A 25,549-nucleotide genomic window follows, 5' to 3' on the forward strand; every position below is an offset into this window, starting at 1 on the left:
CACAGCTCTAGAAATATATAAAATGACAAAACTATCAGCTATCTTGTGGAGTTTGTACCACTCAGGTTCTCTTGAGAGAGGAACACATACACAGAAATGTTTTGAGGTTTTGGTGGGGAGAGGGGTAACAGAGAAACAGATGCAATTTTGTGTTTGATATGAATACAGTTCCACACACTGCTGTAAGTTAACACTACAGGAAAAAAACCAGTTCACACTTGGTATTTCAGAGCAAAAACTAACAATTGACACATGGTCCACACAGCTGAAGAAATAAGAAGCGATCTTCTCAGTGTTCTGTGAAACTTACTGCTGAAATCCAAACAATAAGAAAGGATCTACATTTTTTGCTTGTCTATCAGTACAGATCACCCCAGAGGAGTTCAGACAGCCAAATCTCTGTACAAACCTTCATTAATTGCAGATAAATAAGTAGGAAGCTCAACTCATAAGAGTTCATAAATGCTCAAGGGTTGATCTCAGTGAATGAAAGTGAGGGTAAGAGATCTGACCATGTTCTCAACTTTACTATGAGTTTCACAAAGCCCAAATTTCTACTCTATTTCATGTGGGTCTCATTATTCCTAGATCACAGGTTGCTGTTTTGTAAAAAACTGTACTGAAAGAAATTAATTTCTCACTTCTTTTTGTTGATACCACTTAGTTAAAGGCCAACTGTAATTGCTTCAACTGATAAAAATCAATTCAAAGGTGAATGTTTGTATTGCACTTGGTCATGAAGGAGGTCTGAATCTCTAATTTCTGAGTTTGGCAGTTGAACTCCATGTGCAGCGCAAGAAAATATGAGTTTATTTGACATTTTATAAAACAATGAGCTGGGAGAGCTCTCTATAGGATATCAATGTGAACTGCCCAAAACACACAGTGCTGCATAACAAACTCCATTAGATACCGGAATAAGAGTTAGTTGAGCCAGGCTCTCCCCTGAACTCATTCTGCACACTGTTGTGTGATCACAGACAAGTCAAAACAATCACTGTAAGAGGAGAAAATGGCCATATTTTATCTGGAAGAGATATGGAAAAGAAACCAGCCATTGTGATATACCAAACATAGAGGACTCAATCTGTCCTGTAGTGCCCTGCCTTTAATGTTCAATACTTGATACAAAAAACAAGGGAGTCATCTTCAATAATATCATTTATATATGTGTTGACATCTACTGAGCAATATTTAAAGGAGACACGTGTCTTATAAAGCTCTGCACAGAGCCCTGTGAACTGCCTGTGGATTGTCTCTCTTGATGTACCAAATCAGTCAATAGTACAATGGGTTAGGCTTTCAAATAGGATGCTATGCAGAGAAGAATGATATCTCTTAAACTATAGGAATATGAAATGAAATGGTAACACAAAGAACTGAACAAGACTATGAAAACCCACTGAAAACTAAAAATAATTTTGTGCTGGGATTAAATTCTGATTTATGCAGCATGGTAAATAAACTCCCAGCCCTGCATCTCACAGCAGCATAGGGGTGGGACAAGAGAAGAATGTAGTTGTACACAAAAACGTATCCAGTAAGAGAGTAAAGAACATCCATTTCAGAGAAATCTGACCTCAAGTTCACAGCAAAAATTCTTCACAAACATCTACTTAGTTCCTGTGCGGAAGCAGTCGCATCTGTTTGCTACACATTCACAACAGCAGTACAAGAAATATAAACCTTTGGTCTCTCTTTCCAATAGTTCTGTTTTTCTTCTGAGTTTGTTTTGAGTACAGCACAAGCACAGCCTCACCTGCAACATCAGAGAACTTATTTTGTACTCATTTAACCTTACAAATGGAAGATTTCCCAGAAATTTTTATGAGTCCTGATGTACGATGCAAAATGCTTCAGAACTACCATATTTACGCAGACAGAAGGAATTGTTACTAACCATACCTCCAACTGACTACCAAGCCTTTATGCATCTCTCAGAGACTGTGATCAAGGCAGTCACTGATAGCCACTTAAGAATCCAGGATCAGATGGAAATTACCTCTTCTAGACAGTTCCTTCCAACATTTTTTCCCAATATTATCTTCTGTCTTTATACAATGGCCACTCGAGGGCAACTGCACTTATAGCAGCTGTTTGAATCCTCTCTGTGCTTCTGGGTTAATCCAAGATGTAGCACAATGTAAATGTAGACATCAGTAAATGAATGCAACATCAGATGGTAGGAATGTGCAACAGTAGCGAGAGCTGCTCCCTATGCATATTATCAGTCTTTAAGCTCCATTTCTAAATCATCTTCTCCTCTGAAGCAAAGAATTCAGTATAATTTACTAACATATTAATGAGGATGGTATCAAGTCTGTTTGAATACAAAATGCCTGTTTTCAGTCCAGCCTTCAAAACATACTGATAAACTCAAATAAACATGAAATGAAAAACAACCACAGCCACTTACTTTTGCTGCTCCTATTTGCTCTTTACGAAACTTCTCCAGCGGTGCTATTAGCACATCATTAGCATTCTGGATCTGCAAAGTTAAACACAAAGTATATCTTTTTAATAGACTATTTGCAGAAAGTAGAGTCACTGTAACTCTGCCAATGTGCAAGACTGAAAAATTCATATCTTTAACATTCTGGTAAGAGCATATGGGTAGAAGGCAAGTAATTATGTTTTCTTCACACAAAACATACAACACCAATGTAAACTAGTCTATTATGGAACATTTTCATGAATAACTAAAGCAATTGTTATGAATGTCTCTCTTCAATATGTAGAAGGGTTTTCTGGTACTTTACTTCCATTTCTTGCATCTTGCCTAAAACCAGAATAGAAAATGAAAACTTTCAGGAACATGTTTTGGCAGAACAAAGAAGACAAATATACTGGTACTGACAGCACTGACTAAAAAAGTCTGTGTTTATAGAATCTGAAACTTGACAGTTGAATCTTTTCAGTTATCTCTTTGGATTACATACCTAGTTACACTGAACAGAGGAGAGTGAGGCAGAGAACTCTTAAAAGATAAGTAGACAATTTAAAAAATACTCTAGCTTGGGTTCCTTCACTTTTCTAAACTAATTTAAGATGTCCTGCAGCTATTTTTATCCCTTTAACCTAAACCAGAGTTCTTAATGAAACACAGTATTCCCCTCATAGCCTCTGTTTATTTAGTGTAAATCCAGTCCTGGGAATCCCTCTCTGAAAACCATTCCCAGCAGTGACCACCCAAAGTAGTCCCCAGCCTTTTTTTCTTCCCACCAGTTCAGTCTTTACCATACTCATCATTTGAGCTTTGGCAGGTTTGGAAGTCTGGGCAAAGCTAATATGCACCTAAGCCAAATATGAATGAATACAGATCTTGTGGTTCTTCCACAACAATAAGTGATAAGCCAAATGGTCAGTTAGGCACAAAAACTTCCCAAAAGCCTGTACTAATAAACACAGAGAATAAACCCATTGAAATACAAACACATTTTCTTTCCTCCCAAACATAACATTACAATTTGAAAGACCACAGAATCACCGCAACTCTTAGCAGGGAAAAGCTTCAGGAAAAGTAGAGATTCAACACCCTAATGAAGTAAAGTCCAAGACAGCAATGGCAAAACCGGAATGCTCAATGATAAAGTGATCAAAATGTGCTACATTTAAAACCAAAAATCAGGCACAGAAGATGAAAAGGAGTGTTTTCACTGCATTTAACATCCTCCATCAATTCCACTGGATCAGACCAAAGAGCTACATCTCCGAGTGGACATTTCCAAATAATATATAGACTTTTAGGCATCAGCCAGCAATCTAACTGCAACTCATCTTTTTTTAGGTCTGTGCACTTTTTTTTTCCTTGTAAAAAGTGTTAAGTTCAACCTCAAGGATCTTAAATCTTTGAAGATGAAAGATTAACAGGAGTGCAAAACTTAAATGATTTGCCTACAACCAGACAATGTTGCAGTGCATACACCTGGAAGCAGGAGCTCAAAGTTTTGATAAGTTACAGAACATGTATGTGGCTCTTGGCAGCACACACAGAAATCACAAAAGCTTAGTGGAGTCATTGGTACAGACCTGTGGATGCATTTTTTTATTTTTTTTTTCATGTAGAAAACTAAGTTTTTTCTCTGCTTTTAGGATTCATTGTTAAATACCTCACAGTTCAATTAATGTATTATGTATTATGTATTATGTATTATCAAGTAGTTACTACTGATACCAGCAATCATTGCTAGTCCTGTTGCTAGCCATTGCCTCTCAAACTAACCTCATGTGGAGCTGAATGGCCTTCCTTTCACTCAATGCTACCACAGTTATGCAACCTCCATGCCACACTAAGAGACCTCACTTCACATACTGTCCTCTTGACAGTGCTAAAGAAACTGAAACACAACTCCTACCCATCTCACTCAAAGCTGCTGCAAAGCAAATGAAGTATCTTGGAAAAAAGGAATCCTGCTTCAAACACCATGGAAGAACATATTCACAGGAAGCATATTACACTGAGAGGATTCATCTGAGAAGTAAGTAGCTTTGCCAGGATGAAGCACAGTTTTATAACTCCCACAGTTATACATGAACTGGGAATGGACAGTAGACACCGCCAGGCTACTTGAAAGGTGTCACACACTTCATCTAGACAGGGTCTGTGCCTCTGAACAGATCTGCTGAGCCACAATAACAGAACACACTGCAAGCCATTCCCTGTGCTGAAAGCTTCTACTGACGAGAACTCTGATGTGACAATTCATCTCCCAGCAAAATTAGGAGCTAAGCAAGTAATAGGCTTTGGTTTTGGGGAGGGAGAACATGGCAGCAAAGGACCAGAGAAAATCCCAGCAGATGTACTTCAACAGTCAGTATTATAAAGATGCAGAAGTCTGTGAAAAGACTTCCATCGATTTCCACCAGCTTGTGCCTAACTTTTGGAAACTGAAAATTATAGAGAAAGAAGAATTTTTGCCTTACATATGCATTTATTAATTTCCTTTCTTTGTCAATTCCTATCACTGCAACTACTTTATAGTTTCATTTTAAGGGTTACAAACCGGCACACAGGTTTCCCCCCTCCCACACAAAATAGGAGCCTAGTCCTCCCACAGCCATTTCTGTGGAAATCTGATTGCTTTAGGTAATCTGAAATTTTCACTGTGTGGTCCTAATAGAGTAAATTTCTTCCTGCCAAGATGATAATCCCTCTCCTACTCCTAGTTATTGTGCTAGGTTGAAATCAGGGGCACTTGGAACAGGCAAACAATGTCAAAAAGACTGTAACAGTTTCTGTAAATAGCAACTTCAGAAACCCAAGTTGTGCTTAAAATATGGATCTTACCCTTCAAAGCTTATTGAGATTAGTCACACCTTTAAAGAAGTTATACTTTCTTGATCCAATAGCTACTGAATGCTACATGGTTCCAGTGCCCAGCCTGGCTAATATGTGGCAGTCGATCCAACAATGTGATTGTTTCTCATTTGGCAAAAGCATCAGTCTTTCTCCAGAAAAAGAAAAAAACAAAGGAACCATACCATTTTAACTTAGTGACAGTTGCTCAGTCTTTTCTAATGAAGATGCCATGCAAGTATTAGACAGATATAACAGGAGAATTACTTTGACAATTGAGAGCTGTATGAGATATAGGAAAAAAGAAAAATATTTTTCTAAACTTAAGAACTTAATCAGATTTTTATCTTTGGTATATATAATTCTACTTAGCTGTAGTTAACTCTACTTATTGACAAAAATACCATTGAAATAAGTACCACTAAAATCATCCAGAACTTGTAAAATATACTTGAAAAAGAAACATTTAAAAATTCAAAACACTTTTCTAAGGTAGTTTGGACAATTTATGAGGTCAATCTCTGTTTGCATAACTGCAAATTTCAATACACTCTGACAGCCTTTGAGACAACATGGTGAAGCACCTTAAATTGTCTTTTCTGATTCTTGATAATCCACTTTTCCAACCCACACTCCTTCCCTCCAAAAGTTAGCTATGAAATTGAATTAATGCAGCAATACTAAGATTAAACTGATTTTCACACATCACAGAGAAACTCCACGTCTATACTTGGAGATATTTTGGGCTAGCAAATTTTTAAGCTTTTCTTTTTTGACTAAGACTTTTAATCAGTAAAAAGAAGAACATTATGAGAATCATTATTACAAAATGCTAGAAAGGGAAGAATAAATTTATTGCAAATATATCTGAACATTTTAATTTCTAGATTTTCTTAAATTCAATATTAATTTTTTGAATGAGTTTTCTAATTAGATTTCTAGTTTTTCTAAATTTGGGATAGTGAATGATATGTGGCCTGTACACGCAGCTGCTGCCTTCTTCTTTTACTTAAACTAAAAGAGGGTAGATAAAGATTTAAATGGAAAGAGAGTAGGTTTAGATTTGATGTTAGGAAGCAATTCTTTACTGTGAGGGTGGTGAGGCACTGGAACAGATTGCCCAGAGAAGCTGTGGCTGCCTCATCCCTGAAAGTGTTCAAGGCCAAGTTGGATGGGGCTTTGAGTAGCCTGGTCTAGTGGAAAGCGTCTCTGACCATGGGAGGGGTACTGGAATGAGATGATCTCTAAGGTCCCTTCCAACCCAAACCAATCTATGATTCTGCAATTCTACTTTGGTAGAATCAGTGGATATAAACAGATATTTATCTATAAACATCGATGCAGCTGCTACTTCATTGTTAAATACTAACAGTATAGACACGGAAATTTTAAACCCTGAATCACTTTACAAGCTTTTAGCTTCATCTAAGTATCTACAATGTTGAATTGCAGCAACAAGAACAATTAATATCTTTTGAGCTTTATATTTTTATTTGTAGGGAGAATGATGAGGTAGGTTACCAAAAGAATTAGCAGAATCACCAGCTGCCAGAAGAAAACAGCAACAATATCAAGGGAGACACATTTGCAGTGACAGAATTAAGAATTAAATCAAGGTTATCTGAATTTCAGCAAAATACTTTAACTACAAAAAACTTTTGGGTTTATGTCTTGTATCTTGGAAATACACTTTTTGCTCCAAAATCTGCTATGAGTATTTTTCATGTCAACACAGAATGATCGCACTTATATATGAGAAATAAAACTCATATCCTTGAAAATCTGAATGCTGACAAATTTTAACTTGTTTCCTGTTGGTATAAGACTTCTATATAACATGAATTAAATTCATTCAAAGAATGCAACAAACCCCATAGCTACTATATTCATAGTAATGCATTTCTAATTTAGAAAAATATTGCTCTGCAAGACAAAAAGACATAATTTAATTTTAAATCTTTCCCCCAATTCCTAACAATTCTTAACATCTGACCACAAACCACTTCTTTTAATCTGTGGCCTATATCAACTGCTCCTGTTCAATGCAACAGTAGAGAGCAAATATGGACAACCAGGCATTTATGTAACTTATATATCAAATTGCATGCTACAAAGAATATAAACATGCCATGATAAAACACTAGTCATGTATTTAAGTCCACAGTTTCTGTTTTAAAAGTTAAAAAGTATAAATATTACATAAAGTTAATATTGTGAATTTCAATGCCTGTAACTACTTGACCTTAGTAGGACAAATATTTTCACCATGTTGTACAGAAAACTCTACACAGACAAATCATATACTTAGAAAACAAAAACACAATAATATACTTGAAGTTTATCTTCATCTTTCTCACATTTACAAAAAAAAAAAAAAAAGACATCGAACAGTATCCAAGTTTGTGTTAATTTTCTAAACATATCACTACCAGTGCCAGTTATTTAAAGTAGAGCTGATGTTTCAGAAGATTACAAAGTTGTAATGACAGATGATTATTAACATAGGTTGGACAATTCCATGTACAATATGTAATGAAATATTCAGCTTCTTAGCAAAAATGTAATGCTGTATCAAGTGGTATTAATCCATTGCCACAAGGGGATGCTTATAAATCACATGCTAGTTAAGGCTGGGAGTAGTTATACATATGAATCATAGAATGGTTTGGGTTGGAAGGGACCTTAGAGATCATCTCGTTCTACCCCCCCCGCCATGGTCAGAGACACTTTTCACTAGACCAGCCTACTCAAAAACCCATCCAACCTGGCCTAGGACACTTCCAGGGATGGGGCATCCCCAGCTTCTCTGGACAACCCATTCCAATGTATTTCCTTCTAATATCTAATCTAAATCTACCTTCTTTCAGTTTAAACCATTCCCCCTCGTCCTATCACTACTGGAAGGCTTCTGGAAGGTTTCCCCAGAGCCTTCTCTTCTCCAGGCTGAACAACCCTTGAACAGAAGCAAGATCTACTAGAAAGCACACAACCTCATTTGTGGAGAACTAAATTTAATCTTGAAAAGTAGATTGTCCGTAAGACCTTAAGATCTGAGACAGTTTAGGATACTTTTTCAATGGAATTTTGACAATCCCATATCCTGATGAAAATCAGATTTTCCTGTGAAGCTCAAATCTCTGGCACAGAAAAACTTATGGTGGGGACTGCTGGAGAGAGGGATCCTATGACTATCAGGGCTCTCCACTTCCATAATCAGTTTTGTCTTAAGTCTACCCATGCAGGACTCCTTTGTTGGAGACACTGGCTCACCATTCCTGTGCTCAGCCAGCCTTCATTCTACCCCTCTGCCCATGAAGCTTTCCTTCTTCAGGACACTATAAATTCCATGGCAGCAAGAGACCTCCTACTCTAAAGTTTATTTCGCCGATACATTCAAACCCCACAATTAGCCAAGCATTTAATCTGACCTCCTGCCCTTCCTGTGACTTGATGCTTAACTGTGGTGACACTCCAAGAATTTAAAGGAAAAAAGACAAAAGAGAAAATTCCAAGAGACACATGCTGTTGAACTAGAAACTGAAGGAGAAGGGGAAAAAATATTTAAAAGCTGCTTTTTTAAAATCAGCTATTGTAGAAATTTGTATTATTGCACATACTGCAAGACATCACGTCTTTCACTCAAATAGACCCCACATATTTTCATAGTTTTTTCACTCTCCTCTTCCAGAGTGAATAAGACCCTTCACAAAATTAATAGCCTACCAACATTAATTTGAACTCCACTTTTTCCTTTGCCAGTCTTCAGTGCAGGTAACCTACAAGGCAAGTTCTGTAGAGCATCACATGAATTGTAATTGAGACCAGAACTAACAGAAAGAAACTACATTCTCGAGTTCAGAAGGAAAAGAAACATTTCATCATTCTTGAAAGCATGTTTAGCACCAGGACTGTACTTGTACCCTTTTGTGTGCTAATGCTACAAAGAAAAACCAAGAACCTTGCTGCAGGAAGCCAATTGAAGGACTACTCTCAGAACTGCACTTGAAGGGGAAAAAGAAATAAAAATAAAGAAAATAAATTAATAAAATCAAAGAACAAATAGTTCCAGTCATGCTAAGAAGACTGCTAAGAACATTATAAAAACAAGCAAACCTTGCAGAGAGTACTGTGACTATATTTGTGATCACTAACCAGATGCAACCTTGTCTCACAAGTTGGAAAGAATATCAAATACCAAGAGGTCCTCTCAGGGTCTCTGTCCCATTTGGCAGTTTCCTTTGTTCCTCACAAGTATCAGCCAAGGAAGAAAATATTATGATTTGCAATCAATACATTTTGTGAGCTCATTGACAGGAACAAGTGAGTATACGTAATTTGAGAAATACTTCATCACACTTCCTTCTTTTTTTTTCCTATTTTTGCACTACCCACTATCCTATTAAGCACACCATATAATGGAAAAGAATTAAGTTTAAAATACTTTCATTACATCAGCACATGAATCATTAATAAAGAGTTTATATAAAGCACATTTCATTAATTTTACACCCCAGCAGTCTCAAAGTTGAGGCATATGCTTTCTGAGCTGTTTCCACATGCTCCTAAATAAGGTGATGATGACCTCTGCTCTTCAAGACAAGGGAATAACACAACAAGTACTATCAAATACAGCCCAACCACTGCCAAGCATCTTGCCTTTTTTGCAGTATTTCAATCTCTATGGCAAATTACAATATTTATGGTACTTTAGCACTCAAAGATCCCAAGTCCAGTACAACCTCTCATGAAAACAGCAACTTGATTCTCTTAGAAGGAGGCACTGTTGGAGGAGACAAAGAGGAATGGGAGCGATACGAAGCCTGGAGACGAATTTATAACCCCTGAATGGACTTTTAATATACCGGATTTGACTCTTAATACTGATTATGACACTTTCTGAACATGACAATTGTACCCCAGTTATTCCCCAGTTTATAGCTGTAATGTTATGCTGTTTTATGTACCCCCTGTTGTTGTTTTTAAAATTGTCCACCATATTGTCTCCCTTCTTCTTCCCTCAGTTTTCCCGCCTTTTCCCTGTTTTCCCGCTCCTCTGCCTGCCATTGGTTGGAGTTTGGTGCAGTGCAGAGGTAGCTCTCATTGGTCCTTTCCCCCGGAGATATCCAAACTCCTCCCCTCCTTACCCAGTTGTCCAATCACCATGTTTCCCCAGTTGTCAGTCCCATGCTCCTCCCTAGCCCAAGTTCCTCCCCTTCAGCCTACCCTATTTAAGTCCTGGAGTTCTCTGAATAAAGTGACACTGCTTCACTGACCTTCCACCATGTGAGAGACCCTTCTTGCAGTGCCCGATCCTATTCCCTTATCCCTGCGGGTCGGGACAAGGCACCAATATTATCTGTGTCTGACTGTGGAGCAGAAGCTCCTTTCTTCCTCCCAGAAGCCAAGGATTATTAATGACCCCAAAAGTCTGGACCTTTGAGACAACTCTGTACTAATACTGATTAATTTGCTTTAGGGTCAAGTAACAACAGAGAAATATTAACTCTAAAGATTGTCATTAAGAAAATAGAGAAAGAAAAGAAGTATATTTCAGTTCAAATAACAGCTTCCTCACAAAATCTGGGAACTTCAGGTGGCCCCTAATGAATCAGTTCATGCACTGCTAACAGCAAGATCTGACAGAGGACATTACCATCTCAGTAACAATACCAACATAAAAAGTCTCAAGGACATACTGAACAATTAACTCAGTCACTCAACACCAGATATCCATTGTCTCCAGACTCGATATGGCCACATGACCTTCCCTTCCCAATCAGTGGGGAGAAATAAGCATAGGATTCCTGTGATCCATTCAGACAAGATGCATCACATCATGAAAATTCCAGGTTGTGTGCATTCAAACTCAAGTGTATTAATCTGCTTACATGAAAGTAATTCTGCCTAGATGTATAAAGGCTAAATACAATACTATTTAGATGTTTCCAAAACAAAGCAAAAGAAAGCCTGGGCCACTGGGCTTGAAGTCTGCTCTCCCTCAGGGATATTACAAACCCATTTAAAGTTTTGTGTGATAAGCTGAAGAAATCTGAGACTGGGCAAAAGAGTCACTTCCCATTCAGCAGAAAGCAGCTAGATTGAATGGAGACATCACAAACCTTATACACGTTAAAGGATTCAGTAAAGGTTACTGTCATGTTAACTTCACAGTCCAGTTACCCTCATAAAGGTATGTGGCATTCCAGACCTGTAACCGAATAGCTGAGCTACAAATGCAGTCACACTCCCAAATTGATGAAGAATAAATTAAGGAAGTACTGAAACCAGTGAAAGAGTGTAACAAATTACTTGCTTCAGAATTTAAAGAAAAAAAATCCACTTTAACATCATGCTAAACAGGGTTAGATTTAATTGTATTAGGTCATTACAGCTATCACCAACCAATAATGTGTGGAGTGCTGAAATAGGTATGTAATCAGAACTTCTCATCTGATCTAGGCTATTTTACCTGTCAAAATCCAAATTTGTCGTAGCGCTTCATTTCTCTTTTAGATGGGGCTTCATTCAGCCTCAGAAATAAGCATTCTGCAGCATGCTGCCTCCACTACTCACACTTTCTGTCATTAATGGGTATTAAGACACCAGATTCACCTGTTGACTCTGGAACATGGCAGCTAATTGGTGTCTGACAGAGACAAGGCTCATACAGGGAGCTTGCTGAAGCTGAGCATGGAAACCAACAGGAAAAAAATGGATCTGCAGAAGACAGAAGCTTCCACCATCTGACTCTCTGCTTCAGAAACATCTGAACATCATTATGTTACCCAATAGCAATGTCTTACAAAAGCACAGGATAAGTTCCCAACAGAACAAATATTTAACAGAACTATACAGGATGCAAGGTCTTACAAATTACTTCAAGCATCTTACAGCTATTTTTCTTAATGATTTGTTTACCTCTTCATGAACTGCAACCGCAAGAAACAATTCTTAATGACTGCAAGACCAGACTCTGATTGTAGACACTGCTCAGTGAATGACAAGACACATAAGAAAGGGTAAAAAAGCACTTAGATGAGAATACCCGCCCCATGAATTTACAGCAGCAAGTTTCAAATGCATCTCAACAGTTCTTCTTTTGCATAACAAGGTAGGTTACTCATGACTGAACTTATCATTGAAGGCAAAAGAGAGTAAACTGAGCCACAAAATTTCCATATATTAAAAGGTTTTAAAAATGCAAAAATGGTGTTTGGCATATCTACATAAAATATATTATCAACACATTCATTTAATATTTATTTTAAATGCTATTTCCCTTTAATTATCTTTTTCACTCAATGCATTCATTGCCTGTGATGCCTCTAGAGGGAAAAGCTAAATTTTCATTCCATCTGTTTTAAATTCCACATCTGAGAATATGCAGTAAGCTTAATACATCTTTTTACTTTATGAAGAGAAAATATCATTATATTTAAACTCCCAGAATTGTTGTTATTTTCCAGCACTTAAGTTTAATGTTTGTATGCTAATATGTTTTGGTCATAAACACAAGATTCTTGGGCATTGTTGGATCACTAATACTTCAAGCACAACTTTAACGAGCACCAATAAGAAGCTACTCAATTCCTACCATTTGTATGTGGAACAGAAATTGCATTTATTATAATCATCTTCTACTAAATGGTCTGGTTTGGTAAACCAAACTTACATTTTAAAAGCTGATGCTCAAACTGTCCTGCTGAGTTAAGAAAGTGGAGCAGATTCATATTATCGGTCACTCCAAGTAGCAGTAAAGTCAGAGGCTACAAACTTTCCACATAGCCAGTGACAAAAACTGCCTCTGATATCAAGTAGCGGCAATCAGAAACACTAACTGAAAATTATTTACACCATATAATACAATGTGATCTGCATACAGAAAGCAGGTTTATTCTAGGAGGAATATCAGATGCCTTTCAAGCACTGTGAACTACTGAAGCGAAATTGCTACAAACTTAAGAGAATAGATTACTGAAAACAGCCATGTTCCATTTATATGCACATGTGCATGTAAAACGTCAGATATTCTCTTATTTTCTCATAATTCTTTATTTTATTGCAAATCTCAAAAGACTGCTTGATTTAATTCTCTTTAGATAGCTGAAAGAAGAAACAGGTTAAATACCTCAATTAATTGATCCAAATAAGACCAAACTGTATCTTTTCCTGCTACCATCATATTCATTAGTATTTTATAAACTTAGATTACAATAGGAAAACCATATGATGGTACCCTTCAAAAATGTCTAAATTTTCACCAGATGTTTAAAATATATTCACTCTTTTATGAAATTCTCATACCAAAAATTTACACTTATAACATCTTTTAAAGTAAGAGATTACATAACAAAATAGATACTTTTAGATGTTACAATCTACAAATAATATGAATGCAAATGAAAACAGCCTTCAGGAAAAGCAACATAAAATATTTTACGACAAACAAGGAAATGGAGAAATGAAAAACAGCAGTTGATAAGAATTCTGAGAAATAAAAAGGAGATGGTCCTAGTAATACATAATAATCTTGAGAAATTGAATGCCAGAGGTTAGTATCAAGACAAAAAAATCCAGATGAAATATAAAAGGGCATGGCTAGTTTTATGAGCATTAATAAACACAGAGCAGTTACATGTGTTAAACTGAGGGAAATTAGATCTTTTAGATGTAAAAGCATTTGCAGAGCAAGCACATAACTTCTCTCTCTTCTCCCACTCACAGCATACAAACTGGCAAAGGAGTCCTATGTTTGTTGAAATATTGGATACTCCCCAGAAGAAACATCTGTGTACAAAAGGGGCCCAAACAAATTCAGATAAGTTATGCTTTATAATGTAGTTGAAGTGGTAGAGGTAAAAATTCAAACACTAACATCATACAAAAATTATTAGTTTTAAAATTTAACTTCTCGCTTTCCCCCACGGTAGCCTGAATAAAATAATAAAAGTAATTCCACAGCTCCTCTCATGTGTCAAGTCTCTATGCCAAATGTCAAACCCTATATCAAGTATTACAAGTACTGAATAAAGATGTAAACACTGGCATGTTGTAAATTAGGCTTCATGGGAAAATTAAGATGCAAAGAATGGTATCAAGGGAATTGTCCAGACACGGGTTTAACAATGCTGCTCCTGCCCTCCCACAGTAACTTTTAACAAAATTGACTTCATTCCTCTCACAATGTGCCTTGCCAAGAAACAGATTTGAATAAAGAGCCCTCATTAGCAATAAAAGTTTGGAGGGTGGAAGTGCTGCTTGAACTTTTCTTTGCTGAAGTACATGCAAGGAAAAGTACTTTGTTGAATTACTAACAGCATCTGCACAAGCCAGTTCCAGCCTGCATCAAGTGCTGCTCCCATCTTCTTCAACAGCAGCAGAGGAATAAACCTGTAGCATCCATGCACTGATAGGGAAACTTAAGATGTCGTCCTCCTCTACCAACTGTGGAGCTCACAATGGCTATTCAGACCTTCTCATCTCCTAGCTAGATTCTGAGAGATGCTATGTGCTCTGGGAGATGCTATGTGAAGTCTGATAGAACTTTGCAATGCTCAAACCCTCTTTACCTGCTCCCTCTTAGCTTCTGAGCAAAATTTAAGGTGTTGGTGATTCCTGAATGTAGTGGTTATGTGTAGGGAAGTATCTAAGAACTATTCAGGGTTGCTCAGAAAACTGCTGGAATTGAGAGGACTACTACCTTAGCGACAGCATAAAATATTTATGTTTTGCTACTGACAGCACCGTTGATCCAATCTGAAAACAAAGAATGTCACATCTACTTCAAGCATCTTATGGATCAACAGAATTGTAAACTGAATTCCTGTAACACTACCTTTATTAAGCAATCTTTAATTCAGGTTCTCAGGCCACAGCTGCACATCTAAAAGGCGCATAGATCAATTTTAAGAAATTTTCATTGTAACACAGTTTTAAACACTGAGTTCTGAACAAATGCAACAAGCTACAAGCCTGGTTCCGTGAGTCAGTAATCTTTAACAGCTGGAGGTTCACATAGCATGAACTACCCTTCTTGTAAATAACGTCCCTCCTCTTGGGTGCCAAAGCCAAAAAGCAGAACTCAAGATTACTAGCATTCAAAAACAATACCAAAACTAGACACCTGAACTCACTGTGAAAACAACAAATGTGCCTGAGCAGTGTCTACAGAGGGATTTGCAGTCACCCCTTTAGCTCAGCTACAGAAGTTAACCTCAAAAACTTGAAGGGCAAGATGTTTAAAATGATCAGTTGAAAGGATAGTCTCCAGTATAGTTACCTATAATACACAGAAGAAAAAGATCACTTGAAAACAGTCCTTGGCCAACCAGAAGGTAAAATACATTTATGATCAGACTCTAAGATGTGTTGATCCACTAGAAAACTCTCACATGAATATGTTTAAGAAAATTCCTGTTCTAGGTACGGATAATAAAAGTCCTAAGTTCTAAGAAAAGAGTCCTAAGAAGGACTGAAGTGTCTCACCTTCAGTGTGCTCAGAAATCAGAAGCCAAAATGCATGAACTGGTTTTTCTTAACTCACTTCCTTGATTTGTGGGTTTAACTACACTGACTTATCCTAATGTGATGTTAACCATTACCAAACATGTTTTCCTGAACAGGCAGTGAAGGACCTTGCAGCACCGAGCACACACCCAGCCACTTCCCAAAAGAGCAGTGAGTAGACGTACAAAGAACCTGGCTGCTTATGAGTACCTGCATACTAAAAGCATTGATCATTGTAAAGCAAAATTCAAACATGGAAAGCACTGTACATTAAAGTGTGTCCTCCAATATTTTTCATTTATATGAAAAATATTCACATCTCACCCCCACATGAGTTTTAGATATATTAACAGAGGACAATGGTCAATACATTAAAAAGGAAAGGGAAAAAACCCAACTGACACTTTGTAATTTATTGTACAAGCCTGCTAGAAGATAACATACTGGGACAAATTTTCTGCACCTAGGCTCCATTTTTGTATCTCCTGTGCTTCCTTTTCTTTTCAGAATATGCTAGTGCTTTCTTTTCCCTAAAAATCTTTTCACATAACAAAGACCATGCATGCCACCTACTCTTTCACTGCAAAAGGACATACTTCAAAGAACTTCTGATTTCTCTGTCCTGTATTCCTGTTTTCCCTTCAGAGAGCAAGAGCTCAGTGAGGTTGTTGTTGCTGCTGTCACTAACAACATGAACTGGAAACTGTAATATTTTCTTTCAGCCCTTTCTCTCTCTTAGTCACTCTTATCTCATAGACTTGTTGCTTAGTTGCATCAGCAAAATTATTTTCTATATAGATGAGACCATTTCATGAAGTGCTAAAAGAATGCATTTAACTTTTTCTGATCTACACACAAATTCAATTATGACTGAAGCTGGACTAAGGCTTTATAACTAAATGGCTACACCCTTTTCCTCCTATAGGAGGAAAACTACCTGGTATTAAATTAAAAACAAACAACAAACAAACAACAAAGAAGCAAAACAAAATAAACCACAACAAAAATACAAACCAAGCCAAAACAACAGTTTGGGTTTCCCCCCCTTTTTTCTTCAGCAAAACCCTGAAAATATTTAGAAGACAAGACATAAATTAGCAATGGATACGGTCATGGTAGGTAGCTAATTATCCAATAAGAGACATCATTTTTTTTTATGGCTTACTCCATGGACTTTAACTCAGTGAAAACTGTAAAAGATAAAGTAATCACAAATACAATCACATTGAAGGAAAACCAGTTCAGTCATGTACTTACAAGTTTGGGTATTTATCTTTTTATCACTAACATTAATACAAACAGTGCATGTCTCTTGACTAGGCTGAGAGTTCAAGTCATACTGAAGCAAAAGAGAGCTTGAGAATGTAATTTCACATAGCCAGTAGAAGAACACTTTTCTGTTTTTACCTCCCTTTATGGCTTTCCAAAAAATAAAAAAAAATTTCTCAGCTTGAATGTTTACATTACCTATTATCAAGTGGGAAATGGCTACATAAACACAGGAAACAGCATAATTGGAGCACAGAACTAATTAAGAAAAAAACTGATCCAGAATTCAAGTACACCCACGCTGCACAACATTTTTAATAGTAAACTATTTTATTGAGTACTCTGGTAAATGTATATGTTTTAATATATTACAAGTATCCTTCACATCTTAAACATCTATCGCACAAAATATTTTTTTTCCATGAAGGAAAAAGTAAACATGACAGAACCAAATCTTCTTCTACTAGGGGGAAATCTTCAATTTAAGAAGTGGAGAAGTGAAGGAATCTCTGCTTTTGTGGAGAGTTTCTGTGGCTTTTTAAACTTTTTTTTTTTTAAATTCAATGCATTAACAGTTACAGAAATTATCTGATTAAGATAAATCTTAGAAAATAAGCAACAAGCTTTACTTTACGAAGACCTTATTTTAAATCTTCCAAGGCATTTTCAATCTGGTTGTTAGATCTACTTAACAGTCACCTCAAATCAGTTCTATTACTTTGTCTCTTTGCTTTTCCAGATTCTGATCTGTAAATTTTGCGGCCAGGCCTGTTTTTCTCACTGTGCAGATGTCAATAAAAACTCACCGTAGTGGAGTGAATGGACCTCAAACAGGCCTTCTTGTGAAGTCCATTTGGATATGAAGAGAAAGTTGGAAATCAGTAAAAGAATAAATAATCACTTAACTAATCAAAGTAAGAACTTTCTAACTTACTATGAAAAGTAAACCCAACATTATTTAATTACCACACATTATTCCTTAAGGGATGCTGAGCTGTCAGACTCATCACAACATTTATTTTGAAAAGCTTCATTTGTCAGAATTCCTGAAACTGACTTTAAATATACTTTCCTCAAAAAACCAGAAAGTTGGAGTGCAGGTTCATTTTTCCTAGACTGAAGCTGGAGACACTAAGGCAGATAGACAAGCTGTTCTTTAGTGACAGACTGAAGAGTTTGAGTACCTGAATGTCATAAGCAACAACTTCTGAGTCCAAAGTAAGAAAAAACACTTCAAAATTTAAAGTGAAACAAACAAAATGAGTTTAAAAGTGAGGGATAAAAATAAGCCAATGGCTAAACAACAAGCAAGCCAAGATGTTGGCACAAATGTTTACTAGAGCGAGGATTTTGTTTTAAATTTTTCAAATTGCCAGAAATATTTATAATTGACATAGTGGGTCCTTTGTCTGATTTTCTTCAAATAATCAAACAATAAAAATGACCAGCTACAAAGCTCTCCATAGAAATTTAGGTTTCTAAATACTGAAATCAATCTGTTTAGAGACTCACACAAAATGCTCTTGGGAAAAATGTCATGGCTAATAATGTTACTCTTAACTTCAACTGGAAAAGCAGATCTGTTAGAGGTTGTCCAGCTTCTGACTGTTAACTGTTTTCCCCTTAGTCCCTACCTCAAAAAATAATGTGGAAGTCTTCTTGAGAAATATACCATATTCTTAGCCCATTATCATGATGGACACCTTTGAAATAACTTGATGAACAATAATCAATGACAATCTGACTGACCAAGTTCCAGGCTAAGAAGGACGCATGGTCACTGAGTAATACAAAATGCTTACTTTGTTTCTACATTACATTTTCCAACACTTGGCTTAATGTCAGTTTGTGCCTTATATACATCTATTTTCCTTGGCAAAGTATTTCACAAAGCAGCTCATCGTGAGAAAGTTTTCCTGACAGTCAGCCTAAATTCTCTCCCAAATTCTTCCTCTCAGATGATTCTCTTCTTAGCTAGATGATGTAGCAGCATTCACACTTATCAGACAAAAAACCAAAAGTTTCAAATCAAAGAGTGATAGCTTCAGAAGTAAGGTGAACTTTGAAATAAGTTCAAACTGAAAGAGATCTTAATTATTGATCTACACTTTTAGCAGTCCATGCAACCACTTCTGTGTGAAGTTCTGTGGCTAAGTGGTGGCTATGAGGACTTGGTAACTGTGTAAGCAGTCACGTAATACCTGTCCGCTGCTCTTAGCAAAGCCAGGCAGAATTGTACTAGTAGTACAGCTGGCCCTGCACTATTTGTAACCATTGGATGCTGCCTTCCAATATGAAAATTAATTTTCACGTTCACAGACACTGTAGGTCTCCATAGGTCAATTCCAGTAACTTCAAAAGTGGGGTTAACAGTTCTACTATCTACTACTATTAGGAATCACTTTGCATTATATTGGGCAGCTGCTGTGAAATAAAACACTGAGAAAGACAGTCTGACAGTTCAAGGCTTTGGTCCTTGATAGAAAAGCCATGACAGTAACCAAACTATTGACTGTTACCTCTAGTACCAAAAAAACCAATCCCCAAAAATCATTGTAAAAAAAAAATTAAAAAGAAGAAAAAGTTGGTGCTGAGGAAACTAGCTATTCAAAGAGATTAATGTAATTAGAAGTTGTATTTTGCTTTAACAACTACTTCATGAATGAACACATCCAGGCATAAAGCCAAAATCAGCTGAGCTGTTTGTAATGGTACTATGCCCAGGAACTGTTAATGCTGAAACTGGAAGTATGTATCCTTTCAGGAAACAAAGGCACGTGTATGAAAATTTAAGATATTTTCTGAAGAAATGTAGGTTAGCCACAGATTTGAACTACCCAGAGATAAGAGAACTTTTACAGGTACAGGATCCATAATAACTCTTTCGACATATGCATGCTATTGACAGCATTAACTCTCTGTGTATAGCACTCCGGTATCCCAACCAAAATGTAAAGATTAAATTAGAAACACGCAGTGCAGATGTTCAAGCTAATTCCTTACAACCACTGGAAAAGGTTATGATGTTCCTTTAAAAAACTGGCATAATGATAAGTAAACTAATAGGAAAATACAACATATGAAATATAGAAAAAATTAAATTTTATAGATGCATACACACAAAGTTTTATTGATACCTGACACACAGAAGAATGTTCAAAGGTTATTTAAGGCTCAAATAATGAAGAATTTTAAATTAGAACGTTCTGCCACTTGTCAGTGGTGAAAATTCAAAATGAGCATCTTGGGAAAGCACAGAAAATTAAAAAAGTGATTCAGGGCACGGGATGACACATGCCATGACATTTACAGCAAAAGGTCTAGAAATAGTATCAGGCACAGATTTCTTCACCTTTTTTTTCTGCTCTCATGGAAATGCGACGAATGAAAAGATCAATTTAGAAAGCTCTTATTTAGCTTGTAAAAAGAACTGGCTTAGGGGAGAGAAAGGGTTAGCATGCTTTCTTTAAAGGTAGCCTTTTACTAAAGATTAGATAACCAAAGAAGCATCTCTCACAGTTTTAATCTTCAAGGCTACCAGACTCTGTGGCCCCACCATTCAAAACTTTCTGCAGTACCATATGATCATGGCTTCCAGATTTCTACTATAATTTCCTGTTACTCCCAGAAAAAAAACCTCTTTCCCTGACCACAACAAGTCATAATAGTGGGACTGCAACAAACATTACATCAAGAGGTAGATTTGCAGGCATTTGATTTGGCGGCCATGATAGCTTAAGCAGAGTTTGCTGATCTTGCATTGCTTCTTCATCCTATTTTTGACTATATATTTTGTCCTCTGTTGATGTGACATTGAAACAGCCTGTCACAACGTGGTTGAAAAATAACCAGTAAATATTTTGTTTGTTTTGCTTTTAGCCAGGTCAGTTCTCTGAAGTGGGTACATAATAAACTGGCACTGCTGCCAAAAAACAGACAAAACTGTTAATCTGTTTCAGTCTTAGTTCAAAGCAAAAGCACTTGCTCCAGAAGATTCATCCAAGAAAATCTGTCCAAGTAACAATAACTGGAGCTTTTACAGACATTTGGAAAGAATAATAAAAGCAACCTAAGTGTTCTGCAAATATTAAGACAACATCCTAATGAGAATACTTCAAATAAAACAACTTTGTGTGTAACACAGCTATGGGCCCATGCAGATTACACAGATTGCCCAAGGGAGAATACTTTGCTTTCTTGGGAAAAGGTAGGGGGTTTTGTTGGTGTTTATTTGGTTTAAATAAAGGCATATTTGTTTCTACATACCCTTTGGTACCTATAGTGCTTGTGTTGTTATCTGGTTTTAATCACATTTCCCAGGACACTAAATAAGAACAACAAATACAGGGATTTCAAACTACTCCGGAGATCAGACTAAATGAAGAAAAATTAAAAAATAAGTTTTTTGTAGGGACAAAGTACCTTTTCTCATATTATTGGGAGAACTGCAGATAAATTCACAATCCATTAAAAAAATTCAGGAAGTTGTAGCATGTCTCATGTTCTGACAGCATGTTCTGACATTATTACAGGCTAGTATTGGGTACAGCACATATCCTCTGCTATGAGCAACTCCATCCTCTCCCTCTGTAGTCACAAAAAAAGTGCATAAAACTTTAATGCTGTAAGGTTGGCTGATCCAGCAAAAATAGGGTTCCTTTAAAATACTCATTTAGAAATGAAAACATCTTTCTCTTTTCTCTGTTAACAGTCATCTGAGAAGACATTTGGTTAGTGACTGTTTTGAAAGGAAAAGCATCTACAGTCTGAAACAGCAACTACACGCATTTCTGTGAAGACTAAAACACCATTAAAATAAACTCCTTCCAGCCGTGTTACTCACTACACGTTTCTCAAAATTTTGGGAAGTTGCTGTCATGTAATGCGAGATTACATGCAGTGAAACGCATGCATGGATTGAATGAGTATATGAAATTGAGAACAAATTAGATTTATAAATTGAGAAGTAGCAAGAGGCTTTCCAACTAACCCTTCATTTTGTACTTTTAATGAAGAGAGCATTTCATATCTCTGTCTCTCCATGATACTCTTCAAGATCGGGAGTGGCAAGCAATCTCATTTTGTAAATGTTCTCACTGAAAAATGCTGCAAGGTAAAGCTGGAGAGGGACGTTTTACAAGGACATGTAGTGACAGGACAAAGGGGAATGGCTTTAAAGTGAAAGAGGGTAGGTTTAGCTTAGCTATTAGGAAGAAATTCTTTACTATGAGGGTGGTGAGACACTGGAACAGGTTGCCCTGAGAAACTGTGGATGCCGCATCTTTAGGTGTGTTCAAGGCCAAGCTGGATGGGGCCCTGATCAACCTGGACTAGTGGTTGACATCCCTGCCCATGAGGAAGAAGAGGGGCAGGCACTGATCTTGCTCTTTGGTGACCAGTGACAGAAGCCGAAGAAATGGCCTAAAGTTGTGTCAGGGGAGGTTCAGGTTGGATAATAGAAAAAGGTTCTTTACCCAGAGGGTGGTTGGGCACTGGAACAGGCTCCCCAGGGAAGTGATCACAGCACCAAGCCTGACAGAGAAGTATTTGGATGATACTCTCAGGCACATGGTGTGACTCCTGGGGATGGTCCTTTGCAGAGCTAAGGGTGGGACTTGATGATTCTTGTGGGTCCCTTCCAACTCAGCATATTCTATGATTGTGATAATTCTATAACCATATGGAGGTAAATACAAATACAAGCACCTTGAATTTAGAAAGCAGGAGAAATTGTAATAGTTAACTGAATCAATTACATTACTCTACAATGTAGTACTCCTGCAATACACACTGTATTTTAAAATTAAATGGATTTTCTTCATTTCTATTCTCTTCATAAAACTGAAGAGCAAATACTATTAGGACACTAGTTATCAAGGCATTCTTAAGACTGGGTACACTGTTTGTGTAAGATGGCAAATGAACGTACATGAATTTTAAGAAGTGCTGTAAACAAGGACCAGAGCTAGTGAATCCCCTTATCTCTGTTCCCCTTTTCTTTCCTCTTGAACAATTGTCCCAGGTCCTACTCGCAGCCTCTTGGCCCCATCAAGACGTACGAGTGCACTCTGTTTGATGCCAGCTAACCAGCTAGCACAACAGTAGAAATCAACATGACAGGTCTACATTTTTACACCTCTGACAAAAATTGTTTGCTACAAGAAAATAACTATGTCACAATTCAGCTCCATGATAACTATCTTGGAAAACAGCAAAGATTGTCCCAAAAAACAGTCGGGCTGCTTTCCTCCTCAACTGGTAGGTTTACAAGGCAATGAAATTATCTAGGCCCAAGCCTAGCAGGATGGTGCAAAAGGCTCTGCATAAGCTATGGTTCTGCATTGTGGACATTCATATCATTAGGAAACAATTCACTTTTTCAAAAGAAAAAGAAAAACTTAAAGAGAAAGCCGCTAAGTAACACAGTGCAAAACACAAACAGTAGGTTCTCTGTTGACTTCATTATCATAAAACTCTGAGCATATTCTGAATTAACAGCATTACTCAGTAATAGCAAAATGATTCCAGAAGTACCTTCTGCAAAGTTAAAAAACACATGGACATATATTTTCAGTCCTAAAGGGTGGCAGTTACAGGGATGTGAGAGGGACTAACTGTAACTAGTTTCAACTGAGATCAGTTTGATCTTTTAAAAATTATCATATCAAATGTCCCAGGATGACTTCACTTTTCCTTCATTTCCACAAAAATAATGGAACAAATTATTTTAAATAATGAAAATTATAAGAGTGTAAAACTAAAAAGCAACGTACATTGATATATATTATTATCTAGTAAAATTACAGAAGCTGATGCAGTGTTATCTGGAAGAGTCAGTTCATGCTCTGTGCTAAGAGGACCCATAATTTTATCTCCAAATTGTCTGCCCTAGTATGTATTCTCTATTTGGGAAAAGGTCAGAAACACATACAGATGTTATATATTACACTACATTAATGATAACAAAACATGAGCTGTTTACTTTTATTACTCTGTATTTTTTTTTTATTGAGCACAAATGCTAAGAAATATTCACTGAACATGTGTATTTTTGTACGTAAGTGGTGCAAGGAAAGATAGCAAACAGGATTCCTTCTAGCTCAAGACACGGCAAGGGGGAAAAGCTGCATCATGAGCTGTCCCTCAACAAGAATATGCCAAAGGATCACATTGCAGATCTGCTCTCTACCCTTTTTGCGAGGCTGAAGATACTCTACTAAGCTTTCCAATACTAGGATGTATCCATGACATGTCCAAAGATTTCCAGGAGCAATTTACAGTATAAAGGGAGGCAGCACTCTGAGGTACAGGGGTCCTTAAATGTTGCAGATATGGTTTCTTCTAGCAAAGTAACTACTCTTTTGGGTTCTTTGAGGTAGACCTTCGCAGACCTTTGCTGTCCACTTCCAGGCATGAAAAACTCATGCTAGTGGGGACATAGAGATTTGGCACTGATATCTCTACCCTGCATACTAAATAAGTTCTCTAGTGATGCACTCAGTAAGAGAAGAACAAAGGTTGAAGTGTTTCTTTCATTTCTTGTGGTATTTGCAAATGACTCAGCTCAGGGAAGTGGAGTAGAAGAATCTCTGATAAAAGCCAATGGGAGAACTGGGTATCAAGCAGAGTTAGAGCGATAGAATTGTTTAGTCATATTTGAAGTAATTTTGGAATGTTTTTTCTGGTTAGTTCTTATGAAGCAAGACTCACAATTGTATCAGCAAGAAAAAAAATAATCTAATTTCAAGGGCTGAACTGATAACCTATTGCTGAGGACTAGTAGGTCTGGTCTGTCAAAAATTTTAAAGTGTGCTGAGAAGATGTAATTTCAATTACTGAATCACAGGTCTCCAAGTAACATTGATCTAATTTATTTGAACTAAAGCTAATCAAAGAGTCCTCTTTGCAGTCTCTTCTCATCCTGAGCTTCTAGGTGCTAAGCCTTTCTTGTTGTCTATCTCTGTATCTTTTCTAGGCTACATAATGCCTTTTGACCAGAAATGCATATAGCCAGTAGACAAAATGGGGGCTCACCATAAAGGTTTACGAAGGCATGTGATTTGTTTTTCATAATTTTCCATATTATTTCTAAAACTTAGCTTGACTGTCAGAGGACAGTAAGCTGATGGTCTAAAAAGAAAAGTAAAAAAAAATAACAAAACTTCTCAAGTCAGTATTTTCCTATCTTGCAGAATTTCACTTACAAATGACACGGATTTTTTCTGTAATAAATATCAAATATGTAGTTTAGTATACCTGGGATAGAGTTGGAGGAAGAAAAGAGGGAAAAAACAATAAATAAATAGATAAATATAGGTAGAAATACTGTTTATAACAAAATAAAACAATTCAGTACTGATTTACTGATCCTTGTTCAATAGAAAACTCAAAATGGGTATTTCCAAATTAGTAGCCTGGTGCACAAGTTCAGAAAATCTTTCCAAAGAAGTCAGGTTGACAGCACAGTCCGTGCTAGAT

The 25,549-nt window shown here is 36.8% G+C and overlaps 1 protein-coding gene across 2 annotated transcripts in view; it reads right to left on the minus strand.

Annotated features, from left to right (window-relative positions):
- Nucleotides 1-25,549, minus strand: part of ARHGAP42 (Rho GTPase activating protein 42) — a 148,940-nt gene that overhangs the window by 64,369 nt on the left and 59,022 nt on the right. For both annotated transcript variants that reach the window (XM_051780180.1, XM_051780179.1), the window contains exon 4: nt 2,417-2,488. In XM_051780180.1, coding sequence (XP_051636140.1) covers nt 2,417-2,488 — 72 coding nt within the window. The remainder of the gene's footprint in view (nt 1-2,416; nt 2,489-25,549) is intronic.

Source organism: Manacus candei, unplaced genomic scaffold, assembly GCF_025592945.1.
Source record: "Manacus candei isolate 608988 ecotype Guabito, Panama unplaced genomic scaffold, ASM2559294v1 h1tg000014l, whole genome shotgun sequence".
Taxonomy (NCBI): domain Eukaryota; kingdom Metazoa; phylum Chordata; class Aves; order Passeriformes; family Pipridae; genus Manacus; species Manacus candei.